Genomic DNA, 24765 nt, shown 5'->3' on the forward strand with positions numbered 1-24765 from the left:
CTGATACATCAACTTCTAGAGAAAAAATAATAGTTTGGCTAGCATTCCTAGTTGAAAGGCTTTTGTTAGCTATCTCCAAACTCATTCACTACTTTGGTCACTATAAGACATAATGGAGAAATTATTCTTAGGGTCCAAAATTAGTATGGATTCAAAGATCACAAGAACAGACTCACTTTGTTTAAAGAGTGACATCACTGTCGAATTATATTTGATATATCTGGAAAAGTTCCTAAAGGCTGTAACTTCAGGGGGAAAATTTTGCCAGGGTTCTTTTGCCTCTTTTTCCATTCTCATTCTGACAAACGTGTTGTCTACCTTTACCTAAATCTACATCAAAATATCTAGAAAATTTTGCCTTCTCAACAAGATCTCTCCAAACACAACATGTAGTTTTACAATATCCAAAAGGCTATGTGTGTTCTGACATTTGAAAAGTTCTGAGGGAACTTTGGTAAAGAAGAATTGCCTCAGGTACAAATGTTTCAGGATATCAGGTAGCCTGAGCAATTTATTTGTCAGAAAGAACACACCATAAGGGACAGCAGTGGCCCTTTGGAGTTCACATCTGTTGCCCAGGTTTTCTACATAAGTTGCTGTTGCCCTTGTACATGAAGCTCTCATTTTTTTTAAATAATGGAATGAGAAAAGATACAGGTGGTTTTTGGACCTGTCTCCAGAGTAATGGGGAAGCTCAAACTTACCATGGAACTCTGAAGAGATGATCCTTTATAAAGAGGAGAAAAATGTTTTATTTCTTCTTGCCAGAAAGGACTTTTTGTGGCTACTGACCCACACGTTTCTCAATTAGATGCCTGTCCCCTGGAGTCAACAGTTAGCCAGTGGTTAATTATTGGAATAAATCAATTGTTTCTAAAGCGTGTTCCAGGCAATTTCTTATTTCCTGGAATTAAGTTTGGGGCACGTTAAAAGAAAGAGCCATCAAAGGAATGAGTGTTCTAAGTGTGTTTGTTGTATTATCCACCTGACCAAGCCACTGTCACAAATGCTGGTGTGTGACATGAAATAACTGGATATCCAACTGGATAATGTCGGGGACAATGCTTTATGTACACCACTGGCAGAATGGGTGCACAACACACATTTGTCTATTGACTCACTGAGACAATGCCACATAGGGTTTCATGTCTTTGAAAGACTGAAAACCACTATTTTCTCTTACGAAGTTCCTTCCTCATTCAGCCTCTCAGTCCCTCAGTTTGCTCAAGTAGATCAAAGGAAGAGAAACTGGCCTTCTTGCATCATATCGGCATTCTCATGAGACAACTTCCATAGAGTGAAAAATGTTATTGCATGATAATTATGCAAAGGAAAAGCATTGGTTCCAGTTTGCCTGGAACAGTCCAGACTTAAGCCCATTGCAGGATAATTACTAATAATGCCCTCATTTACTCTCAAAAGTGTCCCAGTTTAGAGACCCTAATGAAGGTCTTTTTTAAGACGGGTCTGCTGTACTCAGTAACAAGGTTTCCTTCCTCCTCCCTTCCCCCTGGTTGAACCAAGACTCAGGGAATCAACAGATCAAAAGGAACTCCCTTTTGAAATATTAAAAAACTGCTCTATTTCAATCATTCACCTATGGTTACTGGACTATTTTTTAGTAATGACCAATTTTAATAGATTCAAATTATATATTTTCCTCTCCTCCCTCCATAAACAAAACAAAACATTTTTACCAAGCAAAACGATGAATGGCAATAATTCAAGAAACAATGAACATATAATATAATATTTTTTCATTAACAATCCAAACACTACAAAACATAGAATATACAACTTAAAAATGGAAATACAAATGAATGAAAAATGGGGATACATGTCATATTAGCAATGCAAAAGACCAGCTTAAGCACAGTTTCTGTAAATCAACAATTAATAAAAGGAAAGTGCCCTTTTCCCAAATATGCACAAAAATATCTCGGTCATTCCTTGGAAAAAATTAATCAAAACTTTCTGCTAATTCTATATTACAGCACGTAATACTAATGGTTTACAAAATTTAAGCATCTTCTTACACCTAAAATTTACAACCTTTATCAATCATTACACACTCATTCAATCCAGTCTGTCAAAAATAAAATTATTTCATTTTTATATTTATGAAATAATTATAGATATGTTATGAATCTCAAGTGGTGAATGTGTATGATGGGGACAGTGATCACAATGTCATGAATCTAAAGTGGGCCAAGGGTCAAACAGGGAGTGAAACCACCTCTGCCTGGCACATTTGTGTACTGACTTCTGCGATATTCCTACTACTTCTAAAATAATTCTAATTGTACATTTCCTCATTCTAAAAAAGCTAAAGTTTTCATATTTAAATTTGCTACCCACTTCTAGAGTTTATTCAAAGTCTATCCAGTCATACCACCTGAAAGAGTGTTTCCGCCTGCATTCATATTATCTCTACAATTCTGAGTCCAGCTGAAAAAAATTAAGCAATAAGGACTCAATAATATTCCCCTTCTACATGTTTAGTACTTTTATGAAGTAAATTTCATGGTAAACTGCACAATCCTAGGTACAGCTCTATGATGTAAATGAGGAAGAAAATATTTAAATTTTAACTTTTCGAGCCATGATACCAATGTCCAGAGCAACCCATGTCCTGAAGGAGTTCTACAAGTTCACGCTTTTTAGCCATGATTTCACAATAAGTCATGCTTCATGGATGCAGTTTTAAAACTAACAGCAACGGGAAATCACGTTGCTATCTCCTTCCAAGCCACCTGTACGAAAGCACCTACAGTCAGTGTCAGCCTCAGCTTTGAGTTTCTGATTCATGTCCAACAGTTGCCTGCCATGTTGATAACATTCAGACAAGGAGGCAAACTTGAGGATGGAGAAGAACTGAAGTGCAGTTTTGGAAAGGTTCCAGTGGCTACCCAGTGTTCCTTTGGTGTCATTCACTGCTACTGCTGCTGCTGCTGCTGCTGCTGCCGCCCCCATCCTCTCGCTTGGGGGACGATGAACTGTCTCGGACGGGCAGCAGGTCGTAATGGCAAGGGATGTGACTGTTCTTTGGGAGGTCGTATGGATCCTGGGTGAGATGCCCATTATTGCTGAATATTCCTTGGACAACACTCACTGTAGGTTCTGTGATAACCAGGGACACGTTAATTTATCAGCAATGGATAGTTTATAAAAAAAAAGAATACGGCATTTCTTGCAAATATCAAACACACAGGAGGAACTTTTGTAAAAATATAAGGAAATATTAGTTTTAAAAACATGATTCTTTTATAATCACATAAAGGTGATGACTGTGGTTGTTGGACCAACTGACACACACAAATGGTGTTCAGAACAAAAGGATGACCGTGTGTTGGGATGAAGATATCAAAGGAATATACAGAAACCCTAGATATGAATTACTGTCTGAAAAACACCTTGAGGATAATCTAGTCCCAACTTCTTACTCTACAGGTAAGAAGACTGAGGTCCTGAAAGGTTAACTCAATTCATAAAAACACTCAACAAGTTTGCAAACTTAGGACTCAAGACATACGCTCTATGTGTATGAGTTCACATCTTACTGCGGCGGGCTTACAGGACAGTTTAAGGAGGAATTGTTACTGACTTTTCAAAAATAAATTTAGTTCACTATGGCTTCCATTTTAAAAGCTATAGTAGTACTTTAAAAATAAATTGTTTTATATATTTTTTTCAGAGACATGTCTAGCATAAAATGAAATACTAGTGTTCACTTCGTTTACAAATAGTAGACAATTTTTTAAGTTGCAATAATAAATATTAAGAGAGAGATAAAGAAAGAAAGAGAGACAGAAAAATTAAAATATATAGCCCAGCTGTCTAGCCAGTGGTAGCTCTGGTATGTTTTATCTTTCCCCAAATGGTATTCGCAAAGGGCAATCAAAATAACTCTAATTTTTAATTGAATTATTATTAATTGGTATCAGATTTACATCAAAGTAAAATGTTCCAATCCTGCTAAAAGCATTATATTAGTATAATGAATACAACCAGGAAATGGAACCACCTGTTAAATCTACTTGAAACATTTGTTTTGGCTAACTCAGTTATTAGCTAATACTATACATACACTATTCCACATGTGTGCTAAAATATTCACCATGGTTACAAAACAAAAGATGGATGACCAGGTGGAGGAATTTAACTTACTTTAAATTTTCTAAATGGTATTCTCCCTGAAAAATTCACTTGACACCAGTTAGTATGATAACTATAATCACAGGTTACATCTAAAACATGTGCCATCATTTTCAGTAACATCTATATGAACTACAACTATTATATTCCCAAATAATTTAAAGTTCTTTCAAAAAAAAAAATCTTATGCATTAGGTTCTTTCTATGACTGGGAAAACTCACCGACTTCATAGACATTCTTGTTGGCTGAAGCTGAGTTATTGATCTCTGCATATGGGGAATCTCTTCGTGCTGGTGACTTCATCTCCACGTAGCCACACTCTGAGTTTTTAGGGATAAGTACAGGTGGGTCTTTAATAGTGGCATATGGGTTTTCAGAACTGCTTAGGGAGCAGTTGCTTGAATTATACTCAGAATTCTTTGTCAGGTCTGTGAAGAGAGATGGGAGGAAAAAAGCACATACTGTCTCCTGGGCAACATCATTTCTTGGTGATAATTTACTTGGACAGTTTATTTCTTTTTATCGTGAGGTTTCTATAATTATATATACTGAAAATAATACTATGTATTTTCCATTTATTTGGGAGAGAATTTGCTATAAAATTATTATCTATAAAGTAATTTTAACTCCTCTCTGAGCTGCATGCCAGTGTAAATATCATGTATCTGATTTCATTTTGATGATCGCATTTAAATATAATTAATTCCATCATATGTTACTATTAGGAAATTTACTAATTGGGGCCTTTAAATGCTTCAAAGCTTCAATCAAGAAACCAGATGTTGACCCCAGGAGTGCAAGATGGTTCTATTATGGTGATGAGAAAGGCATTTGTGCTGTGAGGATTCCTTGTAAAACTTCTGCACTGAGTACCTTATCCCTCACCTCATCCTGAACAGCAGACCTCAGTCAACATTTTCCCCACTATTTCCTTTTATGCATTTCTCTCTCCCTATAAGTCATTTCTTTCCAAGGAAATATGAGTGTTTCCTTAGCAAACTGAACCCTTTGTTCCCCAAGACCTATGCTCTAACAAGACCCACCTAAGTTCACTCTCTTGATGCTGGTCAAACATATTTGCGTGTTTGGTGTAGGAATTTACCCCACGAACAATTCTACATTTTTTTACACTGCCACTTTAGTTTGTTTAAAAAATTATTTGTTTTGGAGATAATTTTTTTAAAATTGTAATTCTGATATATGTATGTCTTCCTCAAATTCATATTATACCTTTTAAGGATTTTCCCATATAGCTTCTGTCAAGTCCAAAAGCACCTGTGATAAAGAAAGAAAAAAACACCCAGTCAGAACTGAAAGGCACAGAAAACCCATCTAATATTCTAGGGTCCTGGATGAGGATCTCCTCACTCCTCGCCACTGCAGCAAATAACCAAGGCTGCTGCTTTTCAAGCCTTTCCACCAAATCAGTTGTGCCAGATGTCTCCAGTGCTTAGAACTAAACACACACACGCATCTGATGATTCTTCACCTGCTTGTTTACAGTGACTTTGGGAAAGGCTGAGCAATAGAGGATGGAAACTGAGGCACAGAAATGAATCAGTATACTTGATTCAAGATTGCACAGTGGAAAGACAGAACACAGCCAAGTCCAGATCTAAGAATTCACTTCTATGTGCAGATCTTTCAAGGCTCTGATAGTTTTCAAATTGTTTTACCAAAAACCACTTCACTTATATTATTGCCTCCACCATAAGCAGGGTTTTTTTTAGACTACAAGCTTCAAATATGGTTGACTAACACTTTATAGGCTGATACTACATCTTACCCATCTTTATTCAGCTTTAATTTTAACAATTTGACTTTTCCAGGTATTGGGCCTAATTGTGTATGAGCCTAGGTAGACAAAATAAATGGCTTTCTTGTTTTAAAATGTCTGGTCTTATTTTGGGGGAGTGGGGAGGTAGAGAGAACAGGCGTGTTTCTGCTCACACTGGGAAAAATTAAGCATGTAGGCAGTGAAAACATGCAACCATGTTGAAATCAATCAGGTCACAATCATCTTGTATAAAATATAAGCATTTAATCATAGATGTGAATAATATTATTAATAATATTATTATAATTAATATTAATATTATTAATAATACTATTTAATAATATTACAATTAATATTAATAATATTACCAAGAAAATAAGAGGACATTACTGAGCCCATTTTATACCACCTGATGTATAAATGCTAAATTGCATTAATAGTGCATAGGAATCAAGGATTCTATATGAGCTGTGATATGACAAAGAAGGAAAAAAACAACAGATTAGGTCACAAAGAACTTAGATTTCATCATTTCTTAGCCATATGATTTGGGGCAAGATTTTCAACTCTCTGAATGTCAATTTCCTCATCTGTAAAATGGGGAAAACAAAACCTGTCTTCCAGCCTTCCAGGGTTGTTGTCATTCTTAGGTGAAATAGAGCCTATGAAAAGGCTTTGTAAACTTTGAAGCACCATATAAATGAATGGTGCTCTGTAACACTTAATGTGTCATACTACCCTCAGCTTCAGTCTGTCTGTAAGCATTCCAAGGCAATTTCAATGATCTTTTAAAGGAATGTTTGGACTTAGGTTAAAAGCAGACAGTAAAGTAATGACTCGTGATGAACATTTAGAATGTGTTTGAGAATGTTAAGGAAATGATACCCCTGGCATTGTGCACGAATCTCCTAGAGTAATGTTAAACTCAAGTTCTGATGGCACTGTCCTATGGGGGCCACTGACTAAGGCTGCACTGCCGTGGAGAAAGAGGGAAGTCTTCCCATCAGGACAGGGTGTGTCTAATATCAACCATGGTGGAACAGGAAGTGGGAATGGTTTACTCTCCCAGGCACTCTCTCTTGGTTCTGGGTGGTGAGGAGTCTAGCCAAGTTCCCAGCTGGTGGGAAAGACACAGAGTTATAATGGAGAAAGAGGGAAGTCTTCCCATCAGGACAGGGTGTGTCTAATATCAATCATGGTGGAACAGGAAGTGGGAATGGTTTACTCTCCCAGGCACTCTCTCCTGGTTCTGGGTGGTGAGGAGTCTAGCCAAGTTCCCAGCTGGTGGGAAAGACACAGAGTTATACAGGGAGACAGGATAAAAGGGTGTGTAGTAAAGAATTAACCTTAGCAAGGAGAGGTCTGGCCTTTGCCCTCAGCTCCTGGGAGGTGATCTCTAAGCCCCTGGAATGTCCTGCCTGATAAGAGTGTTTTTGTTTACCTGGGGGCCTAGGGCCATATTAGATAGTCTAACAAAGTGATTTATGGTGGGGGATTTGGGTCATGTGGTATCAGCTCAACCTCTGGAGGGGTGGAAACTAAAGATCAGCCACATGGGCAGCCAATCATGTCTATGTGACCAAGCTCACCCAAAACTCTGGATACCAAGGCTGAGTGAGCTTCCCTGCTTGGCAATATTCTGTGTGGGTGGTCACACACTGTGGTCAGGAAAAGTTAGCACTGTCTTTGACACCACTGGGGAAGGACAACTGGAAGTGTCAAGATTTGAACATTCCTGAATCTGCCCCATATGTCTCTCTCCTTGGCTGATTTTAATCTGTATCCTTTTGCTGTAATAAACTGTTTAATCTGTATGCTTATGCTGTAATAACCATGAGTGTAACTGCTCAATGAATTCTGTGAGTTCTTCTAGCAGATAATTGATGCTAAGGGTGGTCTTGGTGACCCTTGAACTTGCAGTTGGTGTCAGAAGTGAGGATGGTCTTGGGGACTCCTGGACTTTGTAAAGAGATCCCATGAAGATGGAGCAGAGCCTGTGGGCTCTGAGAACAACCTTACCAACGAGCTGCCTATCTTTGCCAAATTCCTTTGGCCTTTTCCAAACTATAGAATGTCTTGTTAAATGTCTCTTTCTATCAATTCCTGTCACATAGCAGGAATTCAAAAAATGTTTGTTGGGTAAGTAAAGCACTTAGGACGGTAGTAAGCTCTATGTAGGTGTCATGTACAAATCTGCTAGTTTGGTGTTTGATGCATGCTTTCAGGAGATCACTTTGGCACAGGTGCTTGCTGACTGGGAGCTGGGAGCACTCACCAAGCTCGTTGAGGTAGCCACCGTGTTTCCAGTCTGCTGGCAGCGTCCCTGTGCAGTCCACTACTGGGCCTCTCTTCCCAGGATTCACATTTTTAAGATTCACAAACAGCTGATTGTTTTTTGACTATAAAAAATATGTACAATAAGAGATTTTAAAAGAGAATACAATATGCACGGCACAGTGGTCCTGATCTGAGGAAAAGCCAGCCCACGGCACATATCAAGGGCTGGTCCTCAAATGACGCTGAGCTGGGGTGGGGGGTGGGGGGGCCAAGGTGACCACTTCTGCCCTGCTGGGACAAGAAGGGCAACAGGAGTATATGTCACTCAGCCCTAGCTATTCCCCCTCTGCTACCTCAAGTTCACTTCTGTCACCCTGTGCAGATTAGAACACATTTGGATTTATATACATGGAACTTTGAACTGTAAAAAAAATGAATTCTAAGCTCTCCCATCAAAAACTGTATGATCATGCATGAGTCACAAGTGACTCTCAGCAGCTTTCCTAGGCATAAACATGAGGATAAGATGATCTGCTTTGCCTCCCTCCCTGAATTTGTATGAGAACAAATGGGATGATGAATTGAATTCTAAGCTCTCCCATCAAAAACTGTATGATCATGCATGAGTCACAAGTGACTCTCAGCAGCTTTCCTAGGCATAAACATGAAGATAAGATGATCTGCTTTGCCTCCCTCCCTGAATTTGTATGAGAACAAATGGGATGATGAATATGAAAGTCTCTGGGGAGTGTGAAGTGCTATTTAACTGCAAGGCACTGTAATTAAAATCTAGATTCATTAATTTAATTACAACTGAACTAATTTAATTAGCTTGTTTTTTTCCTAACAGAGAGCTGGAATTAGACAATGAGATTGGAAACATAATTTGGACACATCTGGAAGAGAAAAATGTTTTGGATTTCAGAGCATTGTGGAAAGACCTAGAGGAGTAGCTCAGGGTCTCCAACCTCTCTGTGCAGCAGTTTCCTCATCTGTAAAATGGGGATACTAATCACTCCTGATGCATAGGACTGGTGTAAAAATTAAGTGAATTTATATTTGTAAAGTGATTAAAAATGCTTGGTACATAGTACTAAGTTGTTGCTATTTGGCCATTTTTGACCTACAAAAATAACAATTTCATGTGGTTCAACCCAAATAAATGCATATTAGTGTTGCTGTTACTAAATTAAAGCACAGTGGCCAAGAAAGTTTACAGAAGATAGAGGCTCAGAAAAAGCGGTTCTGCTATAGGTCTTTATGTTTTCATTAATATCATTATGAGCCAGTATTTTAAAATCTCATGTAACGTTAGAAACATTTTTCCAAGGAGGTTTAATTGAAACAGTATAGACTGTAGAGACAAGGGGACTTCATGCACTATCTGGGCAGCTATGTTTGGAAGTGACACTCCCCGTTACTCAGGTTTTTGTCAGTGAACTTGAGATCCTATGACATACGCAGAGGACTGCTTAGACAGATAAGTTAGATAACATATGTAAAGTACCTAGAACAGCACCTGGCAAACAGCAGCCCTCAATAAATGCTTGTTGCTCTCTGTCCTCTCTCCCTGACCACCTTCAAAGATGTGAGCTGTTTCCTCTCACCTTGGCGATGGGCATCCTGTCCCTGTTGTTGATGTGAGGGGATGTGGCACACTGGGTGAGTGTGTGGTAACTGGGATTGGTGAAGTAATGGCTGTTAGCATTTGCACCACTGCTGTGAGGGAGGGTTTCTGCAGGAAGAGAAGGAAATGGTTAAGATGAAAGGCTCCCCTCAATCTGCATGGGGAAAAGGGAACAAAACAACAGAACAAATATTTGGACTGTATCCCTATCACAGGCTGGGCAGAATCCCTCCTGCCCAGTCTGCTCAGCAGAGCTTCTAGAAGCAGGAGGCATCTGCCTTCCTACCTGCCTTCTTGGAAAAGTACAAAAGTATCCACAGACAACTGCTCTTCACTTTAGAGCTTGTACAAGATAGAAAGGAATCATCTGAAGCTACTTCTGCAGCAAATTTCCTCTTTTTTTTAAACACTAGAGTTCTTAACACAATAATTCTGCACCGAAAATGCACTACTATGTAAATCAGCTACTTTACATATTCCCAGAACCAAATACAGAGGTATTTGACCAACCTGAAATCCTTCAGTAATTGCCCCCAAATTAATAAAGATTTTAAGTTTTCAAGCTCCTCAGTGTAAGTGGTTACTTCTTTTGATGACTGATGTTTATAAGTTTTATTTATTTTTATGGGGACTATTGACAGAAAGGAAGATTCAAAAGAGCTCTCTTAAAGGATTGCCTTGGTTCTTATTCATACCAAAAATCTGTTCCTACAACTTGGTTCTCTTCAACCAATGATTTGTGTGGGCCCAGGCAGAGGCTGGAAGGAACCACAGAAAGCACCCAAGGCCAGAAACAGAAGCCCTGGTCTACCTCTTTGATCTGCTCCATGAACTTGGTAAACTTACAATCACCTCCTCCTTCCCTCCCCACCCCTCTACATATGACAAAAACTTGGAACTAGGTGCCCAGCAAAGCTTCTTCTGGATTGAAATGCCCTAAATCTGAAGCAACCACACAATGAGCCCACATAAAAAACCCTCATAGAAAGCAACCCAGTGATGATTTTGCTACTGTTGAGATATAAAACACATCTCTAACAATCTATAGCTTTTCCAAACATACAATTCCCTCAAGAAGAACTGACAAAAACAATGCACTGCACAGCCAAACACCTGGTTTCATAGAACCAGGATGAAACCTAACTTCCTAAGGAGTAAAATGCCTCTCACGACAGCAGCCTTACCTGAAATGGTATAATCTGCACTGATGACCCTCATAGCAGGGGTGTAGGTAACTGCAGGCATGCTTGATTCCTTCCCCTTCTGCTTGTGTCTATAAATAATGAACAACACCAGTAGGAAGAGGACAACTAGGACAAGAATGATGATGCCTGCAATGGCCCCGATCTGGTAGGAATCAGCAGGGAGAGCAGTACTGGTTCGGCTTAAGCTGTTCAGATTTCCAACTATTATAACACCAGCTAGGAAAAGGAGAAAAAAGACTTGAGTAAGGATGACAATGTGCTGAAAAAATGTCTGATCTCTGTTTACAAAAAATCTCCCCTTGTGCTAATGCCTGGATATCTTCAGTTCATGAAATGTTAATGTGGAGACTTCTAGAAACAGAGCAGGAAGGAAAAACAAACATTCCTCATTTTCAGATGTTGTTGGCTTGTCTGTGCTCAGAGAAAGGCTGTTCTAAGCCTCAAAAAGAGACAGAATTTCCTAAACCCAAAGATTCAACAGTAGGGTTTGGGAGCTTCTCATATATTTTAGATTAAACACGTAGATTCGTGATTAATTTGGGGTAATAATTAATCTAATTTTTATTTTTCTTTATTTATTATCCAGTATTGAGCTTATGCAGGGTTAAATCCTAAATGTCCCAACAGCCTAATTTAATCTTATGTCTATACTTACCATTTCTAAAAGTAATTTTCCTTCCAAGCAAGTGTAACTTCAATATAAATCTAATCCAAGAACTGGAACTGCCTTATCTAATTTCAAAAGGTCTTTTACCTCGCTCAGAAGCTATTGTTCTGTGCAAAGTTATTTTCCATGACAAAAAAATTTGCCCTGATAATGCCTAATAACATCACCCTAAAACCTTATTCAAACTCAACATTCAGCTTTTCATAGTTCTTCCTGGGATCCATCAGGTGAGGACTCGAAAGGTATGGACTGAGAGTCAAGAAATCTGACATCTAAAAAAATTGACCCAGATAATATGAACTTTCCCCTAAGCTTTTAGGCTGCAGTTTCCTCAACTGTGAATGAGGAAACTGGCCCCCATGTAGCTCCTTCCAGCTCAAATAAATATTCCTATGATTCTGTGATTCTAAATGCTAAAGGACCTTCTTATAAAACAGTCTTCCCTGAAACACAGGACACAAAGGCCCGTGAAGTGAGATTGAAATGTATTTGTGACAGTGATGTGATCAGGAAATACAATATCTTATTGTTATCCTTCCAGCTCAAATAAATATTCCTATGATTCTCATTCTAAATGCTAAAGGACCTTCTTATAAAACAGTCTTCCCTGAAACACAGGACACAAAGGCCCGTGTAGTGAGATTGAAATGTATTTGTGACAGTGATGTGATCAGGAAATACAATATCTTATTGTTATGACACTCGTATGTAAATATGAGCATGTAAAAGTTATTTTACAAAAGAAGTTAAATGCTGTTAAAACATGATCTGCAGTTTATGATGACACCACCTACAACATTCTGAATTTCCTAGAACCTTTTATAGCCCATCTATTCATTGCCTACCAGAGAGCACTGCATGCAGTAGAGAGGAGGCTCTCTGGAGCACATGCTTCAGAACCATCAGAAGCACTTTCTCAAAGGCCCCACCACCCCAGAATCAGAATTGCCCAAGTGGGACTATGTATATGGCAAATACTCCCAGGTGATCATGACACTCACCCTAATTAAAAACCATAAGCACAAGATTCTTAAAAAGCTAAAAAATGCCTACCATGTGACCCAATCATTCTACTCCTAGATATATACCCAAGAGAAATGAAAGCACATGCACATACAGAGACTTAATGCATTACTGTTCATAGTAGCTTTACCTGTAATAACAGCCCCAAACTAGAAACAATACATGAATGGGTAAACAAACTATGGTAGATCCATGCAATGGAATACTACTCAGCAATCAAAAGAAATGAACTATTGATATATACAACAACATGGTTCAATTTCAAAATAATTATACTGAGTGAACAAAACCAGATGAAAAAAAAAAAAGAGTACAGCCTGATTCCATGTATATAAAATTCTAGAAAATGCAAACTAATGTATACTGACCAAAAGTAGATCAGTGATTGCCTGAAGCGTAAGGGGTGACAGTGGCAGGGAGGAGTATGAGGACACTTACAGGGTGACAGATACTGTGTTATGGTGATGGTTTCATGAGTGTGTACATATTTCAGATTTTATACTTTAAATATATGTGGTTTTTGTGTATGTTAACTATACTTCGACAAAGCTGAAAACTCATAGGCTCAGTAGAAAATTCATGAGCTTTGAGTAAGAAAAACCTGGCATCAAAGCTGTGACATATTCTGTATATTGGCCCTGTGACTTTGGGAAAATTATTCAAATTCCCTAAGCTTTTGTGTCTTTATCTGTAGGACAGCAACAATAAGGCATCCATCTGGTAACTAAATAAGTAACCAGCTGTGGTTGCAGAGCTGTGAAGAAGGTTGCAGTAGATAGTATAAGTAAAAATACTTACCGTTGGCTGGTACATGGTGGTCACACAACAAGACGTAGTAGTTAGTATTTACTAGTGTCTTTACCTTGATCACATCGTGCCCCCTTCCATCCTGGGCTACAGTAACAGGTCCCAGTGATGTGGTCGCAGGTGGAGTTGTTCAGACAGTCACATAGCTGGCGGCAGCCATAGCCATATGTTCCTGCGGGGCACTCTGGAGAAAGAGATAAAGTCAAATGCAGCTTCCCAGCCTTGGGAATCTGGACAAGATTGTCTCTTACTGTATGCCCCTGCACATCTGGAGGTGAGCCCTTTTAGGGGACTCCTGTTCAGGCAGACTTGTACCACCAAGGGTGTCCCAGAGCTGGACAGCATTGCCTGAATCATGGTGGGACTCACAGTCCAGGATGCACAGGGCCAGAGACTAAGCTGCTCAACACTGCAACTCCTGACACTTTCAGCTGCTATATACCCACCACTCTGATAAGTCTATAGGGAGTCTGTGGAACCCCCATGGAACAGATGAAGATAATCACTAAGGGCAATTTGAGATGACTCCACTGAGCAAAATTGCGGGGTGGAAGGAAACAAGACTGAAAGTTATGTACTAGAGATGCTTCCTTGAGGACATATATACTTTACTCTAGGCTCAGGGATCTTCCTAAACAAACATTTTCACTTGGATTAGCTGTGGGTACGAAAAGAGGGAGAGGGCAAGTTTTGTTTATTTTCTAGGTAAGAACTTCATTTGCCACAGAATTGTTTAAACTTTGGATTTGCAGGTGCAAGTCTCAGAAACTAAAATACTAGGATTCTTATGATGCAGTCTTAATAAGATTTGGGTATGAATTTCAAAAAATAGCATAGGCATTCTAAATCTAAAAATCTTCAGGACAAAACACTGATGTTTTTTGTAAAGTGAGCAGCAGGGGGCAATGTGCTATTATTATCTGAGTTCTCTGTCAAACCTGGGGCTTTGAAAGATGTCTTCGGAAATAGGGACATTTTAATTGGATATTCAGAGTAATCACGGAAACACTTAAGAGGTTTTTATTTACTAATGACCTTAACCAGTCTGCTGGCATTCACGTGAAAGTCAGTTTAGAGTCTATTCTAGATTTTATGCATATGTTTAGACATTTATATACATACACACAATATTTATATACACAGGGGGTCGTGTATGCAACTTTGTGACTCAGTATCTGTTTCATGATGAAATGTAACAGCAATCCAAAGCTAAAATTGGAATGTTTCTGTCTTGAGGAGGTTCTTGGATGTCACTTTTGCTGCATTTGCTAGAGGGAGGATATGCAAAGATATCCCAGGGTTTAGCACCTAAGATTGAGACAACCTGACTACCCAGTGGTGCTGTGAGGTGCTGGCAGAGTGGAAGGGGAGGGTGCTTTATTGCCTAAGTACTGCCACACTCATCAGCCTTCCCAGGCCACAATGCCCCCACAGCCAGGTAATCTTTGCTGCCACCTGCCCTGGAGCACACCCTCTGGTGAGCAGGAATTGTCCTGTACCTTTTCCTGCCTCGAAGGCTTTTCCTAAGAGAGAGTCAGCCCCAGCTTGAATCCTGAGTGACAGTCACAGAGGAAAGGAATGATAACCTAATCTGAAAAACTCAGCTTAATACTAATGTTCTTACAACACTGTGAGCAGATGCATAGCTGGTGAGGTGGAAATGGAAAAACAAGGATGGGCAGTTCCAACAGAGTATATTCTCTCCAAGTGGTATTTTTCCAAAAAAAAAATGTAAGGCAATATGAAAGTTGTTTGTGAAAACAGTATAGAAGGACTTTCTGGAGAAGGTCGCCAACAGAGTGGCAATGTTTGCATGACTTGTTCCCTTGCCAGCAGCTGGTGCTGGCCCTGGGCCCCCAGCTGTCCTCCCCACCTAATACACTGCCTGTTGTGAGCCCAGGTTCCACCTCTGCCCTGAAGAAAGTTCAGCTGGCTCTTTTAAAGCTCTGAGCAGCTACGTTCCAAAAATAAGAAGGAGAGGAAGGGAGAGCCAGAAAGAGCAGAATGGAAAACTTGAATTCTGTCTTCATTCTGTAGTCACACCCCCTCCACCCAGAGTGCAGAGGAGTTACTCAGATGCAGCATTTTGAGGGAACAACAGCCAGCAAGGATCCCAGGGAGGCAGGTCTCTGCGAAGGGAAGACGACCGTGCTGGTGAGCAACCAGCCGTCAGCTCGAACAACTTAAAAACGGCAAATTCTGCCTTCATATTTTCAGACATCTAGGAAAATAGATTCCAGAGAATAAAACACCACCTGGCGACGTCGTGCCCTCGTACTCACTCTGTTCACAGTGCCTCCCCATGAATCCGGTGCGGCAGGTGCACTGCCCAGAGATGTGGTCACAGTCCGCTCCATTCTGACACTGGCAAATCAATGCGCAGTCCTTTCCATAAAACCCCAGGGGACATCCTGTACCAGGAGGAAGGACAGCGGGAGTCAAGAGGCTTCTAAGGAGAAATACTGCTCATGCGTCCAACATATCTGTATTTAAACTTGAAGGATGCCGAGCCGTTAGAGAATAAAGACAGTGCATATCTCAGCTTGTCAGAAGTCCCAAGACAGGGCTCTTGCCAGGAGGTTGTAATTCATAAGAAGGAGGCAGATGAGTTCTATACCTGCCAGTGTAGCCATTAATGGTACCCCTGGAGGCAAGACTAGTGTCATCTAACAAAGCACCCCTTCAACCCCATGGAGGAAGGGGGTATTTCCTTTCATTGTTTTACTTGACTAGTACAATCCTGGAACACATTCCATAGACTGAAATGAGTACTCTATAGTAAAATTATCTGTATGTTTTTACTTGTAGTATACAATGTCTCTAATTCTGCCATAAGCCTTGTCCACTGTATCCATTAATAGATAATATTACCACCTTAATCAAAGATGTGTAGTAGAATGCTTAACCTAAAAAAAAACAATTAAAAAAACCCCCTGTACTTCACAGGTGCTTTGTAAAAAGCAATAAGCCTCCTCACTGCTGCACAATTTCCAGGCTTGGACCGCTGGGACCCTTGGGCTGAAGACACGCCTGAGCTCTATTGGCTTTCCTGGGCCAGCAGCTGCCTCGCAAGCATGTGTGAGAGCCCTCTGGAATAAGGAATGCTTCACTCCAGGCTGATTCAATGGTTATTCCCAAACACTACATGCGCTGTTTATTTTCTCTTTTTCTTATGGTGAGGTTTAATGAAAGCCCAAAGATCAAGAAGTAGAGGCAGTGCACAGATGCCAGACGTGATGACAACATGCAGTGTCATGTATTTACTTAGCACCAACTCTCTGCCAGATTCTTCTCAGGCATTCTCTCATTTAATCTTTACAGCAGCCCAGAAATGCAGAGATGGATATTCCATTCTGTAGGCGGGACTAAGCCCCAAGTGCCCTAAGTCACACTGATAGCAAATGGCAGGATGGGGGGCTATGATACAAAAGCAGGCCAGCCTGCTCCAGATCCCTCATTGTTCCCACAACCTCATGTTACTTCCTCATAAAAACAAGGCCCTAATGTTTGAAGCAGATGCTAATTTTAGAATTACAAGTAATATCTTATAAGTACTTTTCTCTAGGGAGTTAAAAAATCTTTATAGATACACAACGTCTGCAGGATATGCTTGGGACAGCCTCCTTCTTTGACAATTCTCCTTTTCAAATCTTGGTTTGAAGTCTACACTCCCTTCTAGAATGCTCCCCAAAACTTGTTCAGACTACTCTCTAATTATGTTCTCTAGTTAGCATTAAACAAGAATTACCTGATTTCTGACCTATCTTCTTCCTCAGCTCATTGCTCTGATTTTAAATTTTATGTTATGATTAATACTAACCATAATACACGCCTTCCTCTCTTGTTTCCTTTATTCAATTGAAGGCAAGAGGGCAGAGAATAATCTTTCTTTCCCAGTGATGTTCAGCTATGACATATTTTGCTCATTCTATCCCAGGATGCTAAAAGCCTCATGGAAGAAAAAATGATTAGGACACTATGGATACAAAATGGAAAAAAGAACTAGAGCAGCAGTGCTCAAAGCATGGTCCCAGGCTGGCATTACCACCAGTTGGTAGAAATGCAAATTCTCAGGTGCCCATCTGCAGACACATTGGGGGTGGGACTGGCATTCTGTGTTTATCGGGCCCTCCCCCTAAGGGATTCTGAAGCTCGCTGAAGTTTGAGAACGACTGACTCCATCTTCTCCAAGAATACACGCTACGTGAGGCAGTGAGGCTTGCTTTTACTACCTTTCTAATCTCCATTCATTTATACAAACCTTGCGCCGTTAGAATAAATGATAGAGAATTTGATCCACACAAGTAAGGTCTGGTTAAAGGAGAGAAAAGAAAGAAACTGCATACCATCACACAGCACTGCTCCACCTCAGTATGCCTAGAGACAGAGTACTTGGAATGTGGCAGCTCTTAACCACTTAGAGATATTTAGCTGTCTAGAGGTCATGGGGCACACGAGGCATTCCAATGCCGGGGACACTCGGTGAGCTCAGGTCGTGTGTGCAAAGGGTAAGGCACTTTCCTCCTCAGGTGAGGCTCCCCGTGGTGAGCTTCAGAAGCTCATTGCTTACTCTGAGTGCAGTAGAGCCCCGTCCAGCCAGGAGTGCATTTACATTCCCCATCATAGGCACTGCAGAAGGCCCCGTTGTGGCAGTTGCACGTGTGGATGCAGTTCGGGCCCCAGTGGGCAGGTGGACATGCTGAAATCACAACAAGCGTGGAGAGGTCTGTGAGAGTTCTGAGGCCAGCACCAGGCAGAGAGAATTCCATTCACCCCGACACTTTTCCTTACATGTGAGAGGTGGCAGTGGCACATGAGGACTAAGAAAGTGCACCGCTCCGAATTCTCCACTAAAACCCAGATGACACTGCTGATCGCAACCACGACTATCATTACTGACACATACATTCATTTACAACTGCAGAGGGAGGTGGGTGGAGCAAAAATCATCTCAAGTTCACAGATTCATTCAATACCTGCTATGCGCCCAACATTGTTCTAAGCACAGGGGAGATAGCGAAGGACAAGACAAATTCCAATCCACCTTCTGGAAGCTTATATGTTAGTGGGGAAGGCAGACCAACCAACCAACTGATGGCAGAAACAAAGGGGCAAGTGCTATAGAAAAAAATAAGACGGGGTAAGGAGAACAAGAACGATGGGTGCTACTCGGTTAAGGAAGGCCTCTCTGAGGAGGGGACATTTGAGCAAAGATCAGATGGGGAACGTGATTTGACTCAAAAGAGGCTTAGGTTAAGGCTTTAAAAAATCATTCACCAAGGACATCTGCCCGTTTAAATGCACCCCTTTAATTTTTCGGTGTCTCTGTTTTCACTGTGAAGGACTTTTCTCTTTCCAGGCAGGCTGACAATCAGCAAAGAAGAAATATGAAGATGGCTCCACAGAGGCCACAAGGGAATCAATGAAATCAATGATCCCCAAGAGAAGCAAAGCCTTTTGCCAAATAAATCAGCTTCCTCTGGAGTGTTATGAGGGCAGGCAACACTATAGTCTCCGCTCATAATGGTTCCCATTTTTGTTCCTTCCAGAACATTCCCCCTCCAAATGAGAAAGTGACCAACTTCCAAAATAAAGAGTAGTTTAAAAAGGAGCAAAGTATACCAATCATTTTGTCACAATGATATTGGGTTTTTTTCTTCCTAAACACTAACAATAGATGCCTTTCAGTGTCTATTTCTCAATCTGTCCATATGTCAACCTGAGGCAGTCAGAGCCCTTGCAACATATGTAAATTTTAACAGACTTTGTTTACTTCTGAATGATGCCCCCCAAATAGAGTAAAACACACACAAGGAATTATATCCAATAATACTTCTTTCACCAAAGAGCTACATTTGTAAGATCTATTGGCTCTGCTTCCTTATTCCTCAGAAATGGGGAACAGCCTGAAGTGCTCAATTAAAAAGAAGTAACACTCAGAAAAAAATCTCTAGGCAAAAATATATTGCTCATCAATTAATATTTGCAGGTTAATTACAACTGTGAAGTCTAAATTACATGGCCAATAAACCACCACATAAAATCCCTACACAGTCATTCTTTGATTTCTCTTATGTGCATGATGGGTGGTTTCAATACAAACTGAGTATGTGCCATGAAATTTATAATGAATAGAACCAGATTACCCCAATACATATGCTATTTCTTGGTCAAAAGTTGAATACTTTTAGAAGTTGCACTGACTCAAAGCACCAAACAAGGACTAAAGGTAAATGTCTTTTCATGACATGGCTAATCTACAAATCATCTGTGTAGTCCCTCATAGGGTCACACCATTTTTGTCTGAAATACAGTGGTGTGGAAAGCACTGGAGTGAAGCCGAGGTGGAATTTGCACAGGAGCTGGTTAGGTGGGCAGTCTGCTCAGGACCCCAATAGGTTTCAGAGGTACCCATCATTTACGTTCTATTTCTTCATTTCTTCATAATTAACTCTCCAGATAAACACAAAATGAAGAGACAGATTTCTAAATACACCTATTTGTGTTTTAATTCAATGAATGATAGATCATTAAAAAGTGAATCGGCAAATGGTTCCATATTTAAGTTCTTCTCAAGACATTATTTGGATTTAAATATAGAACCACTGTGTAGAGCTCTTAGTGGACAAAAAAGGAATTTAAAAACCAGAATGCATCTTATAATTAGTCATATATTCTTTCTTGATTATATAAACACTCATATGTCAATTCTAAAGAATTTGAAAAGAAACAAATAAGAATGGCTGATCAGTTGTTCTCAAACAAGACTTACGTTGAGAGCAGTCACTGCCAATCCAACCCGGGTAACACTGACAGGATCTGTCAATGGGGTTACAGGTTCCATTGTTGGTGCAGGTACAAATTCCTGCACAATTTTTCCCAAATCTGCCACTGGGACACACTGTGAATAAGCTGTAGGTCAGTAACTCACAATCACAACTCATCTCACAGAAACCCAACCTACCAGAACAGGAAAGGACTTTAAAGATCACCAACCCAGCTGCCCATTCGGTAGGTGCCTCTGCTCAACAGCACCCCTCATCTTGAATGAGCTCATTTCCACAAATACGTGAAGCTAAAGACTCTCATTAAGGCATCACAAACAAGGAGACATCATCATATTTCTAGAAATCTGACCTCATGGCTTCTTGCTCAGGGAGTCAAAATTCTTCCTCATGTTGATTTTTCACGGGAGAATGTTTCCAATTAAAACTGAGGAGTAGCACACCTCAGAGAATAAAGAGATTTTGCTGGAGTGGCAAGCCAGCTTTTGTAAAGCTCAAAGTCATATTTGCAGAAGCTGCAGACACAGCATCCCAGAAGGCATGGATAGTTGATAGCTGAGAACATGTCCTTCAGGAAGTCTAAGGACAGACTCTGAGGGGTTTAGATCTCTCCAAAATGCTGTGTGCCTTACCTTCATTGCAGAGGGCGCCTGTGAAGCCAGGCAAGCAGTCGCAAAGGCCCGTGACATGGTGGCAGGGTCCACTGCTGTGAACACACTGTGGGCAAGTCTGGCTGCAGCGGTGCCCATAAAAACCAGGGGAGCAGACTGAAAATAGAATGGAAATTGACGGTTATCTTTCTGAGATGCGTTTCTCTTATATTCCACATCAGGATCTAGTTAAAGTTTTGGAGGAAAGGAAAAAAACTTTCAAAAATGATGCTGAGAATTTTCTAAGTATAAAACAGGAGTGACAGAAGGAACAAGAGCACTCTTTAATAATAAGAAGACGCCTCTGAACTCTGAATTCTTTGAGGGCAAGCAAATGTCTTAGTTCTCTTTACTTTCCCATGTAAGACCCCAATTAGCTCAAGGCTTGGCATAAAGCAGGGGCTCAAAGAATTTTTTTGTTGAAATAATAAAAGAATGAAGAAAATAAAATTCTAAATACTAAAAAGTCCCAAATAAGTACTCTTAAGTAATTTTTTGTTCCTTTATTCTTTAAGAGTCACTACTGGCAATAAATAGAGCTACAGTCAAAATCAGAAGATATTTCCTCCTCAAAATGGTCCAAGTTAATGATTGTGATTGAAAAGTGAATAAGCAAAATGCTACCTACTTAGGTTCTTCCCAAGACATTACTTGATTTAAATATAGGATGACAGTATAGAGTTCTTAATGGGGGGAAAAAAGATAATTTTAAAAATTAAGGTAGTGCATCTTATAATTTATCATATATTCTTTCTTGATTACATTTACTAAAAACTTTAGTTAAATCTTATGGATCATTTCTTTACTCAAAAATCCTACTGCCCAGTGTCAACAGTCCCCGTTTTTAACTCTGCAATTCTATTTTCCCCACAGCACTGACTATAAGACTACTGGCAGGATGTGTGATTTGCCTCAAGGTTTGGCTGATGTTGACTTCTGGTAATTGAAGTTAGGCCAATGCCAAATTGCTGAATGAAATATTTACAGGTCAATGGATTTCTGGAACACCATTTGCAAGCTTTAAGGAAGAATCAAGAAACATATCTTGATGATGGTGCCAATGAGGCAGTGAAATCATTACTGAGAAGAAATAGGTAAAGCTCCATCTGTTGGGTTAGTCCTGAAGGTTTGGAAAGAATAAAGTTCTTGCAGAAGGGCTACTGAGGATAGTTCTGCAAAGGACAAGTGACTATCACATTCTACTCTGCCCACACCTAAAACAGAACATCAGTATAAACTGAGGGGTGAATGGAGATCATTATTCCGTACATGGTGCCCAGGGAAGGGAGGACGGAAATTACTGCCTAATGAGGTACTTACTTCTCTGACAAGTGGTGCCTCGGAATCCCGGTGCACACTCACAGATGCCGTCATCGGGGGAGCATGAAGCCCCATTTTTACAGTAGCAGGGCAGGGAGCAGTTGGGGCCCCAGCGTCCCTCAGCACACACGCTGTCACAGTGGACACCTGAAACAATGCACATGGGGCCAGGCTGAGTGAGGGGCAGTGTGGGGGCTTCTGTGGATGCTGGTTAAAAGATGAGGACTAAGCTCACAGTACTGCAACCAAGCACCATGGGCAGAGATGAGCAGAGATGATAGACGGTTCAAAATCCAGTTATCATCTTGTATACACCAATACACAGTATCATCCCAGCATTATGAGGACTAAGCTCACAGTACTGCAACCAAGCACCATGGGCAGAGATGAGCAGAGATGAGAGACGGTTCAAAATCCAGTTATCATCTTGTATACACCAATACACAGTATCATCCCAGCATTAAAATAATGCCCAGTACTATTTTCTGTGGAGTCATGAAGAGGGGATAAAACACTTTTGTTATATTGATTTTTCTTCTTTAGAAGGACAGAGCACAGGGGAAGCCTGAGGGCTCTGTCTGTTGAAGGCAAAATTGATCAAAAATCCTTTAGTTCTCAGTGACCTCCTCCTTCCCCCCATTCTTTGTTTCCACAGACAAATGAACAAAGTGTAAAATGATAAAGCAAAGCACAAAGTGGTTAAATTCTTGTACAAAAGGAAAACCTGCCCCTGGAGTAAATGAACACAATCTTAAAATATTTTGATGACACACTGTACAGAACAGAAGATGCACTAACATGGGCCACCAAGTTCCTCTTTAAAAATTTAATCTGACACTGGACAGATAAAGGCAGAATATCACCAATTGATAGTATTTATAGCTACCGTCAAAGCTATCAATTATTATAAAACTGTACATAGTTGTTTTGCTCTCATTTTGGAAATAGGTGCCACCAAGTTCCTCTTTAAAAATTTAATCTGACACTGGACAGATAAAGGCAGAATATCACCAATTGATAGTATTTATAGCTACTGTCAAAGCTATCAATTATTATAAAACTGTACATAGTTGTTTTGCTCTCATTTTGGAAATAGGGAAACTTTAGAATCAGTCATGAATGAATAAACAATGCCTAAAGGAAACATTTTTTAAAATGTTGCAAAAATAAAAATAAAACCAGGTTTTATTTGAGGTAAATGAAGACTTTTGTAAAATTGTATTTGAAATACAGGGCCTCTTTCTTGTAAGTCAGAATTCTTCACTACTCAAAAAAACACTCTTTGCATTGAAAAGCAATGAGTTGTAATTAGCAGTGAACTGGCGACTGCTGGCCTCAGACCAAGTGAAAACACAGTAAGAACAAGCACGCACACCCTCCAGGATTCCAGGGCACTAACAACCACAAGCACATGGATGCTGGGAAGGCCATGTTCTGTATTGGTTTTTATTTCTAAAATGATTAGAAGAAAAGTCACCACAGCCTTACCCTTAACACAGAAGCAGCCTCAAACTGTAACATGGATGGTGCTAATTGATACGCAGCCATTTCTGATGAACAGTAATTCTCCATTTTTTACTGTTCCTATTTTTCTCCTTCTGAAAGTCTCCCACATAGGAAAGGCTGTTAAGTAGGCATGAAAGCACGCAGACTTCATTGTGTCTAGCTTAAACCAACAATAGACTTTTATTCCAGCTTGGATTGCTGGCTGAGGAAACAGGTCTGTTTATAATGCTAATTGGGGCTTAAATGGTCCCCACAGAACAAAATATGAAATTTGGGCCTACTATGTTATCTTTTTTTCTTGTGTTCATAAATACATTACCTTTTTTTTTTCTAATCCCTTCTGAAAAACTGAGATGGAATTGCAAACTCTACCCTCCCTAAATGTGTTACACCAGCCGGTCTTATCTGGTATTTTTACTCACACCTCCACTAGGCAGAAAAACCAAACATAATGAGCAGTGACCACTTCAAAAGGAGGCTGCACACCTAAACTTCCTTATGAATTTCAAGAAAGTTTCGACAAGGGTAACCTGCGACAGGCTTCACTCCCAATTCATATTCAGGTCCTAAGTTCTGATTGTGAACAGCAGCCAAATTGGGGACACCTGCTTCATAGAGATTCAGACAACCTGGGCATTTTGGTCTGGAGCCATCCAGGCAGATCCCAGTGAGGATTCTGAAGAAGTGGAAGCTGAGTTAATCTGATAATCATCCTGAAAATTAGTCTTGATTGTTGACAATTTTTTGTAGGGTGGGGGTGTCGGGGGAGGGGGTAAGATTTAGCCATTTATGGTGATTCAGTTTATCAGCTATTTGCCAAATCACTACTTCACTTTATATTTAATAAATTCAATTAATATGGAATGGAGTACACTTTAGGTCAAAAGTGTGTGCTGCTTTCTTTTCATTATAGGTTATGTGATTTATGTATAGCTTAGCACATTCTCAGAGCATGTTAAGAAAAA

The 24765-nt window shown here is 40.0% G+C and overlaps 1 protein-coding gene across 1 annotated transcript; it reads right to left on the minus strand.

The window, feature by feature from the left end:
• Positions 1–1722: 1722 nt before the first annotated feature.
• Positions 1723–22470, minus strand: MEGF10 (multiple EGF-like-domains 10). The gene is made up of 12 exons (XM_008594507.1): positions 22295–22470; positions 20957–21091; positions 20312–20440; positions 18110–18238; positions 15822–15950; positions 13595–13723; positions 11022–11258; positions 9818–9945; positions 8209–8332; positions 5387–5431; positions 4378–4584; positions 1723–3120 (listed from the first exon to the last, which is right to left on the minus strand). The coding sequence occupies exons 1-12, from the start codon at positions 22455–22457 to the stop codon at positions 2927–2929; spliced, it is 1749 nt and encodes a 582-aa protein (XP_008592729.1). The 5' UTR covers positions 22458–22470; the 3' UTR covers positions 1723–2926.
• Positions 22471–24765: the final 2295 nt, after the last annotated feature.

Source organism: Galeopterus variegatus, unplaced genomic scaffold (genome assembly GCF_000696425.1).
Source record: "Galeopterus variegatus unplaced genomic scaffold, G_variegatus-3.0.2 Scaffold10919, whole genome shotgun sequence".
Classification (NCBI taxonomy): domain Eukaryota; kingdom Metazoa; phylum Chordata; class Mammalia; order Dermoptera; family Cynocephalidae; genus Galeopterus; species Galeopterus variegatus.

Bases quoted from the DNA above. Each gene is read 5' to 3' on its own strand.
- MEGF10 (XM_008594507.1), bottom strand. From the start codon at position 22,457: ATGTGCATTGTTTCAGGTGTCCACTGTGACAGCGTGTGTGCTGAGGGA. The intron at 18,239-20,311 runs GTAAGTCTTGTT...TTGTGATTTCAG, and splicing joins TGGCAGTGACTGCTCTCAAC to CATGTCCACCTGCCCACTGG. The intron at 5,432-8,208 runs GTGAGTGCTCCC...TCTTTATCACAG, and splicing joins TGGCTACCTCAACGAGCTTG to GTGCTTTTGGACTTGACAGA.